A 21,884-nucleotide genomic window follows, 5' to 3' on the forward strand; every position below is an offset into this window, starting at 1 on the left:
ATCGCCGAACAATTAAAATGAAGAATCATGCATAATCATATGGGGACCTTAAACCAAACTTTACAGAAACAATACTGAATTCAGGATCTTTTGGAATCATAGATAAAGCCAATAATGATTGGCCCGACTATTTAACTTACATGAATTCCATAGCTGAACTACAAAAGATAGAATTCCCCCAACCCTTCCTACCCAAATTCCTTTAGAATATTAGAATAAAAAAATCTGAATCAAATGTATAGTTTTTTTTTTTTTTTATTAGAATGAGTTCTTTTTCATAAAACGATGTTAGACAAAATTTTAAAACAACTCGTGCTTTATTTAAAACCTTCAAACACACAAAGCTATATCTTCATCATTATGGTTTTGGCCGGACAAATAGCGAAAACCGGTAAAAATGCTATTTGTCCGGCTTGCCGGATAAATAGACATTTTTGACTATTTTTCCGGCTAGCCGGACGAATAGCCACTGCCCAAAAAATTGCTCAAATAATGAGGAAAGCACCAATTCTTGCATGATGGTACATTTTTGTGTACTGAGCAATATTAGCTAGGAAAGATGGACACAATAGATATAGGAAGATGTGGTATGAGTGCCAATAAGACAACTCTCCATCCAAATCACAATTTATAAAAGTAAACCATTAACGGTCAAGGTACGGCCTTCAACACGGAGTCTTGACTCGCACCAAACAACAAGATATAAAGGGCTCCAAAATATTTTGTGTAAAACCATTCAAACAGGAAAACCAACAGTCTAATCTATATATAATGATGATATAATATATATATATATATATAAAAACAAGAAACACCTTTAAATTACATAAACAAACGACAACAATGTTGATAAATGCTTTACTTCCAAACTGCCAGCAGTTTCGAAATATAGTCACAAAAGTGGTTTTTTTTACCTTTTAGTCAGGTTTAAATATCAAATGTATTTTGTCCAATTCATGATTCACACAGTTTTAAGGTTAAAGTCTTAGTTTTATTTGTTGCAATACTGAAGTACAAGATTTACACATTTCCATTTAACAAAAGCAACTTTCCTTCAAAAATTTAACACATAATACTATTCAAAAGGCGAGATTTTGTATGATGGCCAATGAGACAACCCTCTTTCCTAAAATCAAATATTAAATATGTTAGCAATTATGGTAAATGTACAGCCTTCAACATGACACGTTGGTACATGCTGCAACTTCTAAATGTTTAGGGTTTCAGTGTCCTAGACTAATAATTTCACTGTATGATGGTGGAAATTCTAGAATGTATATTTCATTTTGACAATAGAAACATTTTTTAATGAATTATTCAGAAGTACAAAAAACTACCACATATACCTTAATATTTACTGTAGAATCATTCAGTTGGATTCCGTACACAAGGACAGGCTACGAAAAATGTTTGGGAAAGTCCCCAAAGTCTTTAGTTTACAAATATATATTTCTACACAACTTTTACAACTCGTCTAAACATCAACCTAACAATGTTACATGTAGGTCTGTAAATTTGCTTTCACAAATGGTTTGTTCTTCCCTCGCCGAGATTCAAACTCATGCTACTATGATATCGTGACACCAAATTGCCTGCACAGCAGCCATCCCACTAGACCACACGACCAACTTAAACACACCTAAACATTATCCCAAAATGAAGAAAATAACTGAAATTCAATCAAACTAGTTATTGCTTTTTTCCATTGACCAACCAGAGAATGACCTATCCAAAAGTTAAGACTTCTTTTTTCTTATGTACATGAACCAATAATAAAATAATAGTATGTTTCTGATTTTTGAAATTTTATTCCAAATTCTAGTCTTGTGTTGGTTGTATACATGGCATTCAAAGTTTTGGTTTTCTGCCCTCTCATCGGCTGGTCTTGTGTTGGTTTCTGGTCTCTGAAAAAAATAAATCATAAATTATAAAAAAGTTTTTTTTTATCCCAACTTACATTGTAGGAATAACATCAGTTCTTAAAAAATATCCTTGTTTAAACATAATCAATATTTTTTTATGCGCAGTTGGTGGTATAATAAATCTTGCAGATTCATAATCATGTTGTTACTGAGATGTTTGTATCATTGCCAATTTTATATACATATTTTGATATTAATGTATGTTAGAAATTCGAACAAAATTTCAACAGAATATGATAATATATAACTTAAGTTAACCTTTGTCCTTGTTTAAAAGAAAATATGTTAATTAAATAATGGTTGTTCCATGTCAAACTGTTTCCACCCCCAGGGACAACCTTTTTTTTTAACCCCCAGCACAGACAGAATAAAAAATATATATTAAGAACAACACTCCCTTTAGTTTGCATCTTGGTATTTCAAAAACAACCACCCCCGTATTAAAACAGACGTATTAAAAGGAAGTATGGTTTCTCAAAATTGTCATTCATCAATTAATTTAAGATATTCTTAGGATTTTACCTTAATCTGACATGTTAATAAATTTATTATTCACATCATAACAGCAAGACCTTACACTACAGCCCAGGTGGATTTTGCTTTGTCTACCCGTCCACAGTGGGAGTGGGCACCGGGTGGGTAAAATTTCTAGCTTGTTAAATCAAAAGACTTGCAAACTTACAATCAATTGAAAAAATCAGATAAGCAATTATAATCAATACTTCTTACAAAAAAAAATTATAGCTGGAGTGGGCACAGGTGGGCTGTTCACGGTGGGACGGTGGAAAAAACAAAATCCACCCAGGCTGTTGTGTATATCATATATGCCAATGAATGCAATCTTATTATTATCTATAAATGCTTACATTGTAAGTATTGTAACTGCAATGCATTCCACAACCTCAGACACATGTTCACACATTGGATCTGTGGATTTTTATACAAGATTCTGGAAAAAAATCATAAATACAATCAATTATCTTCTATATTGATCAGTCTGTGTACATACAATGTACTACATGTGTGTCAGTCCAACAAATCTTTGGGAGAACCAGGTAAGTGAAAAATGTACATGCATTCCATACCATAAATTGAAAAGCAAATAAGACTTCGCTATATACTGTTTTTTTTTAACCCCATGGCCAGTAAACTGGGTCTTACCCTAACAAAAGGATAATTTTACCCAACTTTTCCCAACTGGTACATGGATCTTAGTCTAAATAATTATGACATCTTGGAAGGCTTTTAAAAAAAATAATCTGTGACGCCGATCTATGACAGTCTTTATTGGTAAAATTGTCTATTCCTATGTCAGACCCAGTTAAACATTGATTGATTGTTGATTTCGTTATGTTCAGTGGCAAATATTTCATGCAGGTCTAGGACGACCACCAGTGATACAGTCTTCATGCTTGCGACTGGTGATACATGTAGTATTATCATTAATAGGACGAGTTTGTAATATGCCGAGTTTGTAATGTGCCGAGATTGTATTAAATGTGGCAAGTTTGTAATGTGCTGAGATTATAATCAGGTAATGGGGTGAGTTTGTTATGTACAGAGATCACAGGCACTTGTTTCTATCCATTGGAAGAACCACTATCAACGTATATTTACGAGTAAATATACGTTGATAGTGGTTCTTCCAATGGATAGAAACAAGCGCCTGTGACAGAGATATCTAAAAAAAAAATGTAGCTTCGCATTTGTGATATGGATCAGACTTCTATGATTCCAACAATATTTAAAAATAAGTGCAAACAACACTTACAGCTTTTAAATATATAAAGATTATAGGAGGTGTCATGGAGAGAAAACAATTGCCCTCCCCCTTTTTTACTTTCTATAGTCAATTGCTTAATATATCTTAAAAAACAACACAAGTTAATGGAGAAGTTGGAAAAATGGATACATACAACATATTTGCAGGCTTAAATATCCTGTACAATGTACCAGTGCAATAATATATTGACATTAAAAGAAGAAGTATCATATTTCAACTCGGTAACCAGTCAATGAGTCAACAGATTTGAACGAGGCGCCCTACACGGCAACATATGTTATATTTTCTTGAATTAAACTTGTTGTTAGCATGGAAAACCTTTTTGAAGTAATGTGCAATTTATATTTTACCTTTTTCTTTGTTCTGGAATCTGAATCGAGATAAATATTTCACTGCAACTTTTATCACTGTTTTCAAAATTCAAGCGGTAAAAGTGCGCATGCTCAGAGTTATCCTAGTATGTGGCGGTAAAACCCGAGGACTGCTGAACGTGGGCGCCAAATGTGAAAGGGGTCTCTTCCGGTATAATGAAATAAACGAAAGACTTTCTAAGGTTCGGATGGTTTTATTACCAGAGAATAAAAACTCTGAAATAACAAGATTATAAACATTAATGATAGTTCATGTAACATATATAATATATTATTATACACATATTATATCGCAGACAATTTCAATACAGTTTACACAATTTCTAATATAATGGTGTTACTATAAACAGTAGATACACATTTACTATGGAATGTTCATTCATTCAATCGTGTAGTGAAATGTACATCACATGTCACATGTACTTTAACAAACCGGTTAATTTCTCTGACCGACATTTAATTATAACGGTAACCAGTTTCAATGCGTTTACAACCAAATATAATTAAATGTATCTTAAAATTACTTCTCGCAAGTATATGAAAGTTTACAATTAAACTTATTAAATATTACAACATTCAAAAAGTATTTACTATGTCTGAATACCAACATATAAATTCTACCACTGATTTGCTAAAAACGGGCAAATCGCCAATGGAAATAATCCATGACTAACTATCATTTCTATAGTATAAAATAATACAAAAACTACAAATTATGCGCTTACCACTTGTGGAGTGAGTTCTCTAGTAAATAAGGAACCTGGCACAAAGTACAAAGAAGTAATCTACATCAGAGTCCTGAAAACCAAAATACAATAATAAGAACGGACTCTTCGTAATTATATAAAATACTAATCACATGACAATTGTATTCAATTCGTCCATATAAAAATAGCATTATGCGGACATGTAACTCGTTCTTCTTTTTACAATATACTGTAACTTATCATACATGCCGCTATTTTTCTACATGCAGTATTCGTAAAATACTGTTATTACGATATCTCTATACATTACATAATTACGCTATGATCAGCGGCAAATATTACATTACTTTATAAAAATATGACCTAGCTTCTTTACCAAAAATACGCTCATTCAAATCTTTCATTCCGATGTTATAAACATGCAATCTGAAGAGTATTTACTCGAAAATAGGAAAGTTAACCAAATCTATTAATTCGTGTCAAAATGTTAATAAAGAAGAAAGTGCAACTTACTAGTCATGTCTAGAAAACTGTCAAGCTGAATATAATAAATACACAATCTGTAAATATGGGTTTCTGCTATAATAGTCAGAGTAAATAATGGACGTCTTTCACTGACCAGTGTCCAGGTGAATTCTACCCAAGGTACACAAAGGAAAACTCAATTTAACCGCCAATAACTAAGAACCAATCAAAACAAGAGTTCAATTTCAACCTCCATGAATATGTATGAGTAACATTACTCAATACGTAAATCATATACTAAATCAAGTCATAAAGGATAAATATCCTTTAGTAAAAATACTTTGCAAGAGTGAAATAATTAAACTAAAGACCCAATAAGAATTTGATAAGTAGATTTTTAATATAAATCAATGATTTCAAAAGTGCAAATTACATAATTTATGAAGCATGAAAAATCACTCTGCTACACTATCATAAATATTAAAAATAATAAATGACAAAACTTGATAATGGTATATTAAACAATAAATATTCATATAAAATATTTACATGAGAACATTTAATTTGAATTTGTAATATTTTCTTGGATATTTTGGTGCAAATAATTTTAATTATGTCTGTGCGGGGAAAAAGGGGGGATATTTTGAAAATCGAAAAAATCGTTAGCACATTTCAATGAAGGTGAATGATGTATCTAGTAGACTCATAAGCACAAAATTCTCCCATAAAACCAGATTTTAATGTGTCAGCTGGTATTTACAGGGTCTGTTCACTACGTTATTATAATGTTGACAGAACGTAACAAAATGTTACGTCGGATTATGACAGTTATTTATAAGCACGTTGTCACAACGTAATAAAATGTTACGTCCTGACAGGGTACTAAATTTACGTAAATCCGACGTAATTTTATAACGTCGTCTGTACGTTCGCATCCAACGTTGGGTTTTTACGTTCCCACAACGTTGGTACGACGTACAATCAAGACATGACGTTCAGACGACCATTAACCGACGTTGGGAGTACGTCGTGTGTTTACTGGGTATGGACCCACCCTCAAAATTCAATATGGCGGCTTATTTCAAGATGGCTGCCGTACGTTCTTACATATTTTCCAGTATTGCATAAACCACAGTGGATTTGATGCTGGGTGCACAAAAATCAACATATTTGAATGACTTGGTGTACTTAGCAAGATTTTGTTTTGATCTTTTTTTGAAATACAAAATGGCGGCTATTTTCAAAATGGCCGCCTTGAAAAATAAGCAATTAATATTCATTATTGAGAATTGACCTGAATATAAGCATTTTATTGATGTATAGTGTCATTTGGTATCCGTTCCAGTTCTGTCCTTTCTGATTTTGCCTTGCTTGTCATTTCATACACAAAGTAGTATCTTTCCTAAAAAGCTGCAGTAGTATCTTTCCTAAAAAGCTGCAGTAGTAGCTTTCATAAAAAGCTGCAGTAGTAGCTTTCATAAAAAGCTGCAGTAGTAGCTTTCATTAAAAGCTGCACTATTTGTTGTCTTGGGTCACACATAAAAGCTGTGATTTGGGATTTATCTGCCTTAAGATATTATTCAGTGCCCTAGTTTTTGGTGGGGTTCGTGTTGTTTATTCTTTAGTTTTCTATTTTGTGTCATGTTTACTATTTTTTGTCTGTTTGTCTATTTCATTTTTAGCCATGGCGTTGTCAGTTTATTTTAGATTGATGAGTTTGACTGTCCCTTTGGTATCCTTCGTCCCTCTTTTATCTCTTGGGTCGCAATATTTTGCAATTTGAGACATCCAACAGTTAAACACATATCAGTGAAATGGCAGGAATTGAGGACAACAAGGACAAGAACATTGAAATGGCAGAAACTGAATCACTTGGGGATATGGAGAAACCCACAGCGGAAGACGCTTTAACAGAGGATAGCTCAGAAATGACTATGAAACAATTGTACCAATAATATTTAGCAGATAGAAAATCAAATGCTCAAAGAACAGTTGAGATTAACCGCAATATAAAACAGAGCAAAGCGCGAATACATAAAATATCTGTTGGTCTCATTACTTTTCAAAATGGACAGAAAGAGGCAATGCAAATTAATAACAAACAGATGAAAGTAATATCTCAGCAAATTCAGCAGTCTGAAGACTGGATAGATCACAAGGCTAGTAATATTTGCTTGGCGGAATTGATTGTCAGACCAATAAGATATTCAATGTTGTTGTGAGACAAATGGACATGCTGACAACAAATGAGGAAGGAGACACAGTTCAATTTAAAAGTGCATTTGAACAGCAGAGTACCTTCCAACAACTGGCATCTGTTATAAATGAATCATTGGACAATCGAAATAAAGAAGTTAATATGTCTGCAATGGACATCTAAGCCAAAATTTGACCTTAGCCAGTTCAACGCAAGTTTATCAAAAGTACATAACAAAATCTATGTCGTGGGTCTTTCCCCAATTGTAGTTCGCATGAACCATCAACCGCGCCAACTCTGTTGAAGGTGTCTTCACCTTAAGTCAAACGTCCTATGTCAGAGTCCTTGGCCCTACATGAGACATTTCAAATTATTGAACAACAATTTCCATTTAAGAACATACTATAAACCTCTAGTACTAATCAATGATACCAGCAAAAGGCTTCTGTGTCTTATCACGCACACTAACCATCTACTATGAGTCAATAATATTTGGTTCAGATCAGCACACCATTACAGAAACAATTGGCTGCAAGTAGATTCTATCAAGTTTCTCCAATGCTGAATGCAGTGCCTACCTACGGTATCATTCCCGTCGAGTCAATGGCAAATCTCACATTTATCACTCCAATTATGACAACCTCGTCCGCTTCTGGAGCTCTAACATGCTTCCAATAACAGCAAGCTGACTCCATTGATCGATCCAGGAAAGGGCAGAGGAAACAAAAATAGTGTGGCAACATACTTCTTCAGACTCCTCACTGGAGAGGGAATATACCCGATGACAAGAAAATCTTTGTGCAAGGGACCGGAGCCGAAGCCCATAGCTGCCAAAAATGAAGAACTTGAAGAGGGTCCATCACTTGGGAGGCGTTCATTTGCCAATTTCAATGAACTGCCGGTAGATGACAATTGGAAATCAGGAAAAATGTGTGTAGGCCCCAGATTGCCAGGCCGATGTTGGCTTTGAGTACGCTCGCAAGGTAAACACAGATGATGATTCTAAGGCCTTAAAAAGGCATTCATTTGGAGCAGCGCTTCAACAAAAAAGACGATCAAACCAGATTGGAACCAAAGCATTCCGTCGAGGATGTAAGGACAAAGATTCTTCAAGGCATGTAATAGGGAGAAACCTAGAAACATTCAACAAGGCATTAAAACAATTGAAAACCTCAAAAGCAAACCAGATGGCGATATATGGATAAAAAAGTGCCAATTATGACCATCGACAAGTCTACTTTGCTGATGGCGCAGTATCACCGACCGATAAAGAAAATATGAGCAGCCCTTTGGATTATGAGTTGCATAACCTAACACAAATTGTCACAAAATCAAGCTGATGTTATGCTTTCAACCAATCAGTATAACTTTGATTTGGCCGATCAATATAATCTTGGTTCTTCTGATAAAAAAATCATGGAAGATGGCCAGTAGGAGAACTATGATTCCAAAGTCTATTGGCCATGAAACATTACCTCATCACAAAATCGAACAGAGGCCCACTGCCTCGTCCAATATTGTCATCAGACGAACCATTTGAAAGAGCTTAGTAGAGATTTGGAGAACGTAACGCTATGTGGTTTGGGTAAACAGCTTGTTATTGGGAAGATTATAAGGAACGACTCTCGACATTAATAGAGTAAACATACAATGGGACGTGTGCACAGAGCCATTAACAGACGATGTTATACTTAGGCTAGTTATTTTGGACACACTGAGCGCAGTGATAAACCTGAGTATTCCCACAATTACCATCAACAAGAAAGTTATAAATGCGCCATTTGTTAATAGTGGAAACGAGATTTTAACTAAGCTAGTTTGCATAAAACGAACCAGCACAGTTTCGCCAAATTCAAACATGACTGTTACCATTAAAACTACTAAAAGTGCTGACCAGGAGTGCATTTTAGGACCATGCTCACTGAATAGTTGCAAATTGGTTACGCACGTAGTTGGAAAAGGAAATAGTTGTCCCTTAACCATTTTAAATGATGGCAATCGTATAATCTGCCGGAAGAAAGGTACACCTATTGATTACATAGAATAATTTGACGATGTAGTGGGTACGGCAGATGAAAACGCGATAAGTGACGTAAGACGTGGCATTGAAGAGACACGAGGCAAGGTGCCCTCGGCACTGCCTCAAAGTTCAGATGAGTTACCTACTATTCCACCACATTTAACCTACCTATATTAACGTCAATCGACTCGTTTCAACCTATTTCATTCCAACCATTAAAACTGAAAGTGTTTAAAGAACAACTACAATAACATGTAACATATTGATTAAAATTTTGAATTTCACTATTTGTTGTTGTATATGCAGCCCTTTTTGTAACTTATGTGTTATGTGTTAAATACCCTAATTATTTGTTTTATACTTTAAAATTAATTGATTACAAATTCAAGAACATGAAGTCCATTTTTAAAGAATCATTACTTTAATTTCCGAAATTATATAAAATACCATTAGGACAATCTTGAATTTTATACCGTTTTCCCGCCATCTTGAAAATGGCAGCCATATTGAATTTTTCAGAGTGGGTCCATAGCTGAAATCAAAGGGTATATAACCAAGAACTACTATGCAAAGTTTCATGCTTTCCTCATCAAGTGAGCAATTCTGCTCTATATCTGCACCAATCGGCCGGACTATAACACGTTGTTTTATTTTGACAGTGACCGTTTTAATTCCCATTTCAAACAAAAGTATATACGAATCGGTATAAAGACATCATTCGTAAATATAGCTCAACATGCAGACTTCTTATACGTTCAGGTATTTCACATCCATTTTTTTATGGAAATATTCTTTATAAAGCACAAAGGTGTCAGTATTCACCTCAGAAAATTACAAAACCTTTGAATAGACTTATTAAGAAGGGATATAATAACGATACTGTTGTCAAGTCATTAAATATTGCATATTTTGGCGTTAATATTGAGTCACTGATAAGGTCTTTGCGTCGGAACTAAACACATTTATTCTTAAAACAGTTGTTGGCATGACACGGGTTATGTTCTTCTCATATATGGTATGATACTAAACCTCTAACGGGAAGGATTGTGCCTGATGTTCATATGATGAAATCATAATCTTTCAGTCAGTTTAATTGAAGTCTGGAGCTGGCATGTCAGTTAACTGCTAGTAGTCTGTTGTTATTTATGTATTATTGTCATTTTGTTTATTTTCTTTGGTTACATCTTCTGACATCAGACTCGGACTTCTCTTAAACTGAATTTTAATCTGCGTATTGTTATGCGTTTACTTTTCTACATTGGTTAGAGGTATAGGGGGAGGGTTGAGATCTCACAAACATGTTTAATCCCGCCGCATTTTTGCGCCTGTCCCAAGTCAGGAGCCTCTGGCCTTTGTTAGTCTTGTATTATTTTAATTTTAGTTTCTTGTGTAGAATTTGGAAATTAGTATGGCGTTCATTATCACTGAACTAGTATATATTTGTTTAGGGGCCAGCTGAAGGACGCCTCCGGGTGCGGGAATTTCTCGCTACATTGAAGACCTGTTGGTGACCTTCTGCTGTTGTTTTTTTTTATTTGGTCGGGTTGTTGTCTCTTTGACACATTCCCTATTTCCATTCTCAATTTTATAGTCTAAGAGTAAAGTGTTCTTTCCTCTTTGTTGTATCACTTTTCATAGATGAACAAAAGATTAAATAGAATAATATGTATTTCATTAAGGTTTCTCACAAATGTAGGAAAATAATTTAGTGCACAAATTGTCATTCCATCCACTTGTCGAGATTTGGGCACAATCTTCGATGCCATTGGTATCATTCGGTTCTTGTGATCCCCATAAACTATAGTTGAGGGACGTTTGATCTGATTCCCACTTCCATGATCCCTTTTTTTGAATGTCGTTTGCTCCTATCCATGGATGATATAACTTGAGTTCTAAAATATACAGATAATTTGATATTTTTGTCTATATAGATATCTTTTGGATTTTTGATGTTTCGTTTAAGGTTTAACTACCAAGGCTTTCCTCATCAGGTATCCCGAGCCTCTTCAATTTAAAAATATTTACTCTAGAGGGAAAGTTCTTTATTATGCTTTCCTTCTAGGTGAACCATGCAATCATTATTAGTTTATATAAACTACCCTACTTTCATAGTAGTATAATTCTATAGGTAGATAGATTGGTTATCTATCAGATTAGTCTAAAGTAACTTTTAGATTAGATCTTAAAGGATGGTAAGATACCTATATTAGTAACCTAATAATAATTGCATGGCTCCATTATCAACATCTTTACAAACGATATTACCTAAACCTACACACTCATTTTTTTATAATAACATTGCGTGCATGTTTCATTATATTACATTATGTTGATTGGCTAGCAGCAATCTCGCGTTATTCTGAAATAAACCTTCATTTCCGAATGAAATGTAACATTCAGGATGACACGAGCTTTCTAATAATTGTTTTTTTTTTTTAGAGAAATCGTTTTAAAAAAAAAGTAATTATTTATTAAATGTATTGAATTCTTCTTTCAGTAAAATTTTAGGGTTGGTAGAAGCTGCAGCATTGCACGTGCATGCGTGCGTACATTTTCAGAATTTACAGAATGAACCGCTTCCGCAATGCATTCAAAATGTACTTCGTTCATCGTTTTTACACCACAATAAATTTACGAAAAGACGCATTCAAATTTTAAGTAAATAGGAAATTGAAACGCATTAAAAAGATTGTATCAGTGAATTAAAATGATACATGTATTTGCTGCAAATGCAAAATCCTGGTATATATAATATATATTATAAAACTAAGACCGTTGTTCTTGTAAAGGAGCCTAAGAGCCAAGAAGCTAGTTGTTCAGTGGTTGTCGTTTGTTGGTGTGGTTTATAAATGTTTTTCGGATCTCTATTCGCACACAGATTATATCCTTGGTTTTCCCGTTTGAAATGTTTTTACTCCAGTCATTCTAGGGGCCTTTATAGCTAACTGTTTGGTTTAAGATAAGGCTCCGTGTATTATGACGTACTTTGACCTACATACACTAGACTTGTATAACTTTTAATTTTAGTTTCTTGCGTATAAATTGAAGAACTTTGGTGACCTTCTGCTGTTGTCTGTTCTATGGTCGAATTGCTGTCTCTTTGGCACATTCTCTATTTTCATTCTCAATTTTTTTATCACTCGGATGGAGAGTTAACTTATCTCATTGGCACTCATACCACTTCTTCTTATTAATACATTTGCTAAATGAATCAAGATAATGTATTTTTTTTTTCGCATACCCTTCCAAAGTCTTCGCAACCAATCATTTTCTGCCTTTCCCTCAATTTTCACCAAATGACCACCTCTCTGTCTGCAATCATCCTTAGTTTATGGAATAATGACTAAATTGTATGTCAAGTTGTCCGAAAAAAAAAATGCAATTTGAAACATTATAAAAAATGATAAAGGTAATAAGGCCACACCAATTTGATTAATAGTTCTTTGGATTTTCCCGCTCCTGTTTTTGAGAAATCAACTTTTCAACAACAAAAAAACACTACCGCTCCCGATTTTCTTTGGTCCGCATGCCGCTCCGAAATTAGTCTTGCCTTGACATTTTTTTTCTCACTGACGCTTTCTCTTTGCATATAATCAAATCTGGGTTCAAACGCACGTGTTATCAATCAATGAAAAGTGAAAGGAAATATAAAAATCAAAATGTCAAGCCATCAGTTGTTGTAGTTTCGGCTCAATGCAGAGGACAGGCAATCATTGAACAAACGGCTATCCGTTGTTCGTCATGAATTACATTCGAAAATATCTTTTATGAAGCCAAAAGGGTAGAGTCTGTCAATATTTCGTTTGATGATATCAAACACATACAAATTGACAAATTCGACAACTACCGTCTGCATCACCTATCATAGTCCGAGATTAGTCTGATGTCCAACGAATGTTTTGTCAGACTAGGCAAGCTAGGGCTGGGGCTTGTCTGGCAAAACATCCGTTGGACGTCAGAGTAATTTCGGACTACACCTATCAATGATGGCACTGACATGGATAGTCCGAGATTACTCTGACGTCCGACGGCTGTTTTGCCAGACAAGCTGGGGCTGTGGGACGTCAGAGCTTGTCCCATATCAAAAAGTGGATATTTGCCCACCCAAAATAGATGCGCTGCTTTATTGCTTCAGGAGCCGACTGAGGGCCTTGGAATTATATAAATCGGGCTTCAAACTTTTCATTTTTCATTTATCTCTTCATTTATGTAAGTTTCACCTACCTGCTAACCTTTATTTTTTTATATTTTAACAGTTTTCACAGAGACCCGTCGATTAAAACATTCTGACTTTGATTTATATAATTCCAAGGCCCTCAGTTGGTGTGGCCTAATCATTAGTTTTTTTAATTTTTAAAACTAACACATTCAAAGTCGGATCTAGGAGAGGCGGAGATCCCCCTCCCCATTTTTGTTGGGAACATTTGGTGGATTATATATGGAACCAACGAAACATAACTGGAGCGGAACCCTCTTAGAGTAATTCCTCCTTTAATGAACATTTCTAATCCGCTAATGACCTTCAACTTAAAATTTAAAAAAAAAGCTGAACATAAATTTCCGCTTAAGTTTACCATACACAAGCCAGATTACGTGTGATAGATTGATAGCTACTTTTTCTTATTGTCCTGTGGCAAGTATTAGTTGTATATTTATCTACGCATACATAAAACTGTTGTGCAGTTTTATCTTGTTCTGTGAACGACACAAATACTAGAATTTTAATCGGACTACAAAACAAGCTTCAGGCCCGTAGCCGGAAATTTTCCAGGGGGGTTATTTCGTCTCACGAACTCGACTTTAACAGTCACAATTCGAACAGAACGTTGACTTTAACAGTGCTTTCAAGTGGGATTCATACGACCCCCCCCCCCTCACTCCCCCGCCCCCCCCCCCCCCCCCCCACCCCTTTGGCTACGGGTATGAGGTGCGTGAAGCCGGATTAATCTTTCTACTCATTAACATCAGTCTAACTCCGATCAGTCTTTGATATTATTCCTTAAAAGTGCGTGCTTGGATCAGAAAAATGACACCAATTTTACTTGTCTTGTCCTTGTCTAGCTTGTCCAGATAAAGGGGGCGAACCCAAACCATGGACAGAAGGCACAAATCAAGAATCACATTATAAGTGGAAAAGAACCAAGGATTCAATGCTTAAGTTATCCCTAGCCTTCCAAACATAGTCGAACCAGATTCATCTGCCTGATTTTTAGGTAATCCGCGTTCGTAATTGATTTGTCAGTTCTTAAATTGGTTCCAAGTTTAGTGTATGTTTGTATACAACTTCTATATTATTTCTATTTGGTCTGTATTATTTGAAATTAGATAATTAATAAAATCAAAATCGTACGTTTTGGGACATCACTTTTATTTTAATATATTTTATTATACCTTTGCAGCATTCCAGGAAATCTTGTTTTGAGAAAAATAGTAGCAATGCTTTTCGTACAATCTCCAGCCTTCTTCATAGATCATATCCTCTGCAAATAAATTTGGTGAGAACACCATTTAGATCAATCCTATAAAATCCAATATTAATTTGCATACTTTCTGTCAGATGTCAGTCGCATTTTGGATTCTTACAAAATTAATTCAAAATGTTTTTGTACATCTGAAACCTTAAGAATATATGTTATGAAGTACAAATGTACGTCGTTGAAAATCGTAGTTCCTTTTTAATTGTACCCTAGAAATCCACGAACATTGATATTCAAAGAGGAGTTATGAATCCGTAGTGAGTAGATTTTTTTTTAATTCTTTTTGGCCTTTTTTTGTAATTTTATTAGTGCGAGTATTTTTTGATAAACTTCAATTTTATTAATTGTCATGTTTTGAAACTTAATCAAATAATTATCAAACATGACACTTACCCTCTTTCAAACATGAAGATAATTCTGTCTTTAAGTCATCCACCTTTTGCGTGGATTCCTTTTGAGAAGCAACTATTTGTTTCTGCAATTTGACTAAGTTTGTTTCAGTTTTTTCACACTTTAATCGAAGTCCGGCGAGTTGTCCTGCGTTACATGTTTTCTTCAGAGAGGTTAATTCCGACTGCATACCTTCCAACTTTTTATTAAGTTTAGTTTTTGAATTCATTAGCTCATCAATTATTGACCTCATTTGTAATTGTCCTGTCTCTATAGCGGAAATATTTGTTACAATCGGAGCAAGATTGACCGATTCCCGAAAGTCAGAAAATTTGGATGATATCGCGTTCAAACGCTTCGCATTTTCACGTGTGAATTTCTGAAGCTCATCTTGTTTTTCGTTTAGCTTGTCAAATTTATCCTCCATACGACTCACTTTTTTAGCTGTTCTTTCGGACTGCCTTATAAGCATCCAGAGAAACGGATTATTCGAAGTTTTATCACCTGACGCTTCTACAAATCTCTTCTCGTTGCCATGTGCAAAATGTATTGTAAAAATCAGTAATACAAGCTTGTAGGCAAACATGTTTCTTAATTTCAAAAGATTGAAATTCAAATACAATTTGACGACTATTTTCGTTTGTAGCACAACAAAACTAAACATCAAATGAAATAAAACTTATTTGAACAAGTTTGCGTGACAGTTGAAGACATTGGATATGACTATACATGTATATTAAGTGTCAAACAGGTGTACAATGTTGTAATATTTACCTGGAAATGAAACTGATATTGTATTCTAGGAGCAAGGAAGAAGTAGAACATATGTGTAACAACTCCAAACACCAGTATCGATTCAAAAGCATAATGGAATTGCCATAATTTGATTAAATTTTGAATAGTTATTTTTGGGAGCATTAAATTTGCGCCAAGTCAAACATCATTCCGTTGGCGCCAAAAAAATAAAAACTACTTTCGCGCCATTTTTAAGGTCAGACATAACGGAAAAGTTATATCTAAAATATGGTTTTTAAATTTTCCCAACCCACCCTTCTGTGTATTAAAGAAGTTCATACTCATTTCTAATATAACAATGAGAGTCACTAAGGTTTTAAATTGTATAGTGGACATTATTTAAATTGTATAGTGGACATTATCAACTCTGAAACAAACAGGCCATTATAGTTTTCTATTTTCATGTCGGGTGACTGGGGAAGCGAAATATGATCACTTGGTCTTTTCCCGACCGGCAGTAAATCGCTTGCCTAAGGTAGCACTCCACAGTTAGGTGTGTAGTTTCGCATTTTGGCCCCTGTGGATTTTTTAAATATGAGAGCTAGTGTGCAATAAAATAATTTTTTGGATAGCTGAGTATTAAAATAGCCTTTGTATTGGGTTTATATGAACATCAAGGTTATGTTATGTATGTAATATAGGCTGTTTCTGTATGACAGTCCGTATTTGCATGTCCATACCATACATTGGTCCGGCAATTATTGTAATGTTTTTTTTTCAACTTTTTATCGCGCGAACTTTGTGATTGGATTTTACGAAAAAATGAGGCGAAAGACACCCATTTTTATTTGATCATTAAGAAGATTTAAGAAAACAGTTTCTAAAAAGGTATCACTCAAAGGCATTGAAATTCTAGTTTGATCCAAATTTTGGGGGGATATATGACATGTTCACCCCCCTTTTTGCAATATATTTATGGTATATAAATGCTGAATGTTGCCATGGATACACATAAAAGGAATTAATGTTCACCCTTTTAACTTTGAAAAATTGAATCTATGGAAGATACTGATTACATACATATGCACATGTACAACACAAACAGTTAGGTTAATGTATTAGAAATCCAGGAATAGGAGATGATAAAACATTTTGGGGCTCATTTTTAATTTTATTTTCTAACTGTGGAGTGCTACCTAAGTGGGGCGTCTGTTTGGCTGTGCGGGATGTATCAAGTTTGCAGTCACGTCCGGTCAGAATGGCGACGTTAAATCCAATGCCTCGTGTAATGAGAGTTTCACGCTCTTTGTACGTTAAGAACCCTTGCAACAACTCTTTGAGGGATCCGTGGGTAGCCTGTTTCAAGGCAAAATTTCTGTCCCTATCCAATATACCCTAATTTTCCAGTGGAAGTGCAAATTTCCCGACCATCATCCCGAATGGCATCTATTATGACAAGACCTACATATTGTACTTATTGTTTACTTGTTCTCGTCCTGAGCATGCATGGAGTATTTGCCACTGGACGTTAAGCAACCAACAATCAACCAATCAATCATGTTCGGGCCGTTTAAGTCTACTCTACTGTGTGGGTTTTTCTCATTGGCAAAGGCCATACGGCTGTCTAGTATTACTAACATCCTCTTCATTTGAACTAGTTGTGTCATTGACTATCGTACCGCAACTTCTTAGTTTTATATAGAGGAAATACGTCTGTAATGTTTGTGACTAATCATGCAGGTAATCTAAAGTATACGAGTACATCCGGAACGTTGGTCACAAGTGAAGCACTGTCTGTTTTTGTTTTTTTAGTTGTTCTTTTGTTGGTATCTTCAGTCTTCTTTTATTGTTAATTGTAACATAAAAGCTATATATCAATATGTAATGAAACATATTAATTTTGAGAGAGGAAAGCAAATTAAATGTCATTTTTTTTTATAACTGACTATGCAGTATAGGGTATGATCATTGTTGAAGGTCGTACAGTGACCTATAACTGGTAATTTCTATGTCATTTAGTCTTCTGTGGAGAGTTGTCTCATTGGCAATTAGACAAAATCTTCTTATATATATCAGTATATTATGATTAGTACTTATATTTTCTTAGGTAGCATATTGCAGTGGTGATTTGTCCCAATCTGCCTTCAGGGAGGAAATTGTTAAGAACCTGATACAGAAATTTGGAAAATTGGATATACTGGTTTGTTTTATATAATATAATTATATCTGTTTAACGCCATCATGAAATAAAAATTCATGACAAACACCTACGAGATAATGACCCACTAAAGCCAAGTCGACAATATGTAAAAAACTCATAAATCAAAAGTAAGATGTCAACGCCACTGTAAAAATAGAAAATAGGTAAAAAGAACAAATTGAAACAACTGTATACAAATCACAACTGTTACAAAGACTCACATGTACTTGTATAAACACTGTGCTCCATAACTCAACCATGATAACCCGGAATAATTTTGAGTGCTCTGAAAGGGTAGGCAGATCCTACGCTCGACATGTGGCACTCGTATAACAATATTGGAAATGATACCATGTAAAGTAATGTAGGCAGGAGATATTCTGAACTAGATATCATCAGTATTGCCATCAAGGTACAGATTAAGAGAATACGATATAGAAATCGGACATAGGTCGTAAATCCGGTTAAAAAGGTCATACGACTATGTTATCGATATGCGACCGTCTTATTTGAAAGAACTGTATGAATAAACCAGAGACATATGATCGTCGATAAAATGAGATTATCCACTGTTAACACATGTGCGCGTTAGATCAATTTACCGACCTTCACATAAAAGAGCTGTATAAAACGTGGTCGGTAATCGGAAGTCGTGCGATAATTATTCCGACACGTTTGTGAAACACTCGTACACTTGGTCGGTAACATATCCTACGACCAGTCGTAAATCGTTACGATCTTTTGTGAAACGATAGCCTGAAGTCGTTTTCACAAAAAGAAATCTTGCAGTATACTTGCGACTTAGTCAGTCGTAAGGTTTTTTCTGTGAATCCATCTCCTGTACTTTGATAAAATATTGTAGGCTTTTTTTCTCACCGTAGATTTTTCTTGCGTCTGACTACCTATTATGATTCGTAGATTTTACGTTATGTCGGCTAACAAATTGGACCTTGTTATTTTAGTAGTATAGATGCAAAACGTTTACATGCGTAATGTGTGCACCTCTTGCTTATATTGTTTATAATTCACTATACATGTATAATTGATTGACATACGATAAGAGAGCAAAGCTTAGATGTGGCGCTGTTATTCGTCACAACTCGGCTGATTCCGTAGAAGGAGAGTATTCACCCGAGGATTGCCGATTGCTAGCGCTGTCATTCGTCACAACTCGGCCGATTCCGTAGGAGAGTAACGGATTCACCCGAGGATTGCCGATTGCTAGCGCTGTCATTCGTCACAACTCGGCCGATTCCATAGAAGGAGAGTATCGGATTTACCCGAGGATTACCGATTGCTAGCGCTGTCATTCGTCACAACTCGGCCGATTCCGTAGGAGAGTAACGGATTCACCCGAGGATTCCCGATTGCTAGCGCTGTCATTCGTCACAACTCGGCCGATTTCATAGAAGGAGAGTATCGGATTGACACGAGGATTGCCGATTGCTAGCGCTGTAGTAGCACCAGGACCGAAGGTTTGTTTAAGTAGTTGAGCTAGAGAGTACACATTTCGTTGACTTCAACTATCGATGTATATAAATTGCAGGCTGATATTGCAGGCTATGTAAGTCTTACTAATGTAAGTGAAACTAAAGAAGAGGATTACGATAGATTTGTTGATGTGAACCAGAAGGCAAAATTTTTCCTGGCACAACTTTGCTTGCCTTATATCAAAGAAACAAAAGGTTTGTTGGTATGAGGAAGAACAATACGGGGAACCATTTTTGTACTTGATTTATAACTTTGAGAAAAGATCTAGAGGATCGGTTAAATGGCACGTTTAGTAATTATCTAGGGAGTAAAAAGCAGAGAATTGGACAAAATAAATTGTACCAATGGAAAACAAAATCGGCAGAATTATGTATGTAAGGAAGCTACCATTTGATTTTTAGGGGGGGGGGGGGGAGGGAGTAACAAAAAGCAGGAAGAATTTCTTTGCCCCTTAAAGGGCAGGATGACAATTTTTGTTAAAGAAAGTCAATATAAACTTATAAAAAAGTAGGACCGAATAGAGGGATAAATAAAAAGTCTGGACAGAGATTACAACTAAAACAAAATGCAGAACTCCATTAAAAATATCAACTAGTAGCTCCCTAATGATCAGACGTGACTTCTGGTTTTCATGTGGTTAAGATTTAAAAGGAAAGCATTTTCAGCATTATAAGGGAGCTACCATTTGATTTTTATGGGGGCTAGGATGAAATTCGAAAAAAGGCAGGATGAGTAACTTGGCAACAATAAAGGCAGGACAACAATTGTTGTAAAAAATTCAGGATAAGTTAAAAAAAAAATGAAGGCAGGACCGAAAAGACCGAAAAATAAAAAGGCAGGACCGAAAAGACCGAAAAATAAAAAGGCAGGACAGAGATTACAACTAAAATAAAAGGCAGGACAAAATTTTTCATCTTAGCCACCCTATACAAATCAAATGGTAGCTCCCTTAATATAGTAAACGATTAATTTTACCCTGCTGTAAAGTTTCATGTCGATTTTTTTAGTATTGGAACCTATTCTACCTGTAGACTAAATCAAATGAGAAATTAGTCATATCTTAAAATCACGTGACGACCTTAGTGTCATTTGTGATAGCAGACAAAATTTTCCAACAGATAAATAAAGCTTTTCTTTCAAAATGTAAAAGTAGGGATGCCTAAAAATGATTAAATCCTGCATTAGCCTATACTTGCAAATGGCAGAATATTATATGTGTAAGAAGAATGCAACAAAACTTTTAACAAAATTTTGTGGGATACTTTCATACTTATTGAATCAAATATACAGGTGAATATGTGAGCAGTTGAATAGAACATGTAAATTTGAGAATGAAAATGGGGAATGTGTTAAAGAGACAACAACCCAACCAAAGAGCAATATTAAATAGCAGAAGGACACCAATAGGCATGTAATACGGCGAGAAAATCCAGCACCCTGGGCGTGCTTCAGCTGACCCCTAAACAAAAATGTATTCTAGTTCAGTGATAATGAACATCATACTAAACTCCGAACTATATGTGACTCTTTTTACTACCAATAGTAATTAGAAACTGCGGCTAATGAATGTAAACATATTTTAAGCTATTAACATTTTTAAATCTAGGTAATATAATCTACATGTCCAGCGTCAGATCCACGATACCTGTAAGTACTAGTATATGTAATTAATGATTGAAGAATCTTAATGAATCAACAAAGTTAAAGTTATTCTCCTATGGTGACCGGTTGAGGCGATTTTGCGTTTACATATTCTATAGGTGAGAACGTGAAAACACGAAGTCGAAAACGCAATATCGGGGAAAAAATCGCGCTTTCGACTTCGCGGTGTCGGGTTTTCAACCTGTACAATATGAAGGGCGAAAACGTAAGAATATGTTTTTAAAGGAAAAAAATCAATAGAATGATTAAACTTACAATTATATAATTTATGATATTTTTTTTTTAAAGTATGATTTTCTACATGTTATTCCACATTATACTTTTATTCATTGTGCAACACATTTTTTATGTTATTTCTTATTTCTTCATCATGTTCATAGTTAAGGTTTATGTACCCTTCTGTAGCCATTTTTGTACGACTTTTTCAAACCTCAATTGTATCAAAACTACAGATATAATGAATA

At 34.9% G+C, this 21,884-nt stretch overlaps 1 protein-coding gene and 2 long non-coding RNA genes across 3 annotated transcripts in view; 1 reads left to right on the top strand and 2 right to left on the bottom strand.

The window, feature by feature from the left end:
- The window catches only part of LOC134690974 (3-oxoacyl-[acyl-carrier-protein] reductase FabG-like), a 29,952-nt gene that overhangs the window by 3,808 nt on the left and 4,260 nt on the right, over positions 1-21,884 (top strand). The window contains exons 3-5 of the mRNA XM_063551161.1: positions 18,175-18,267; positions 19,814-19,952; positions 21,365-21,405. Of these exons, the coding sequence (XP_063407231.1) occupies positions 18,175-18,267; positions 19,814-19,952; positions 21,365-21,405 (273 nt within the window). The remainder of the gene's footprint in view (positions 1-18,174; positions 18,268-19,813; positions 19,953-21,364; positions 21,406-21,884) is intronic.
- Positions 1,807-4,154, bottom strand: LOC134689652 (uncharacterized). The gene is made up of 3 exons (XR_010101887.1): positions 4,056-4,154; positions 2,789-2,871; positions 1,807-1,904 (listed from the first exon to the last, which is right to left on the bottom strand). It is a non-coding gene; the product is annotated as an uncharacterized LOC134689652 (long non-coding RNA).
- Positions 4,195-5,701, bottom strand: LOC134689653 (uncharacterized). The gene is made up of 3 exons (XR_010101888.1): positions 5,297-5,701; positions 4,802-4,874; positions 4,195-4,292 (listed from the first exon to the last, which is right to left on the bottom strand). It is a non-coding gene; the product is annotated as an uncharacterized LOC134689653 (long non-coding RNA).

This window comes from Mytilus trossulus, chromosome 11 (genome assembly GCF_036588685.1).
Source record: "Mytilus trossulus isolate FHL-02 chromosome 11, PNRI_Mtr1.1.1.hap1, whole genome shotgun sequence".
Taxonomy (NCBI): domain Eukaryota; kingdom Metazoa; phylum Mollusca; class Bivalvia; order Mytilida; family Mytilidae; genus Mytilus; species Mytilus trossulus.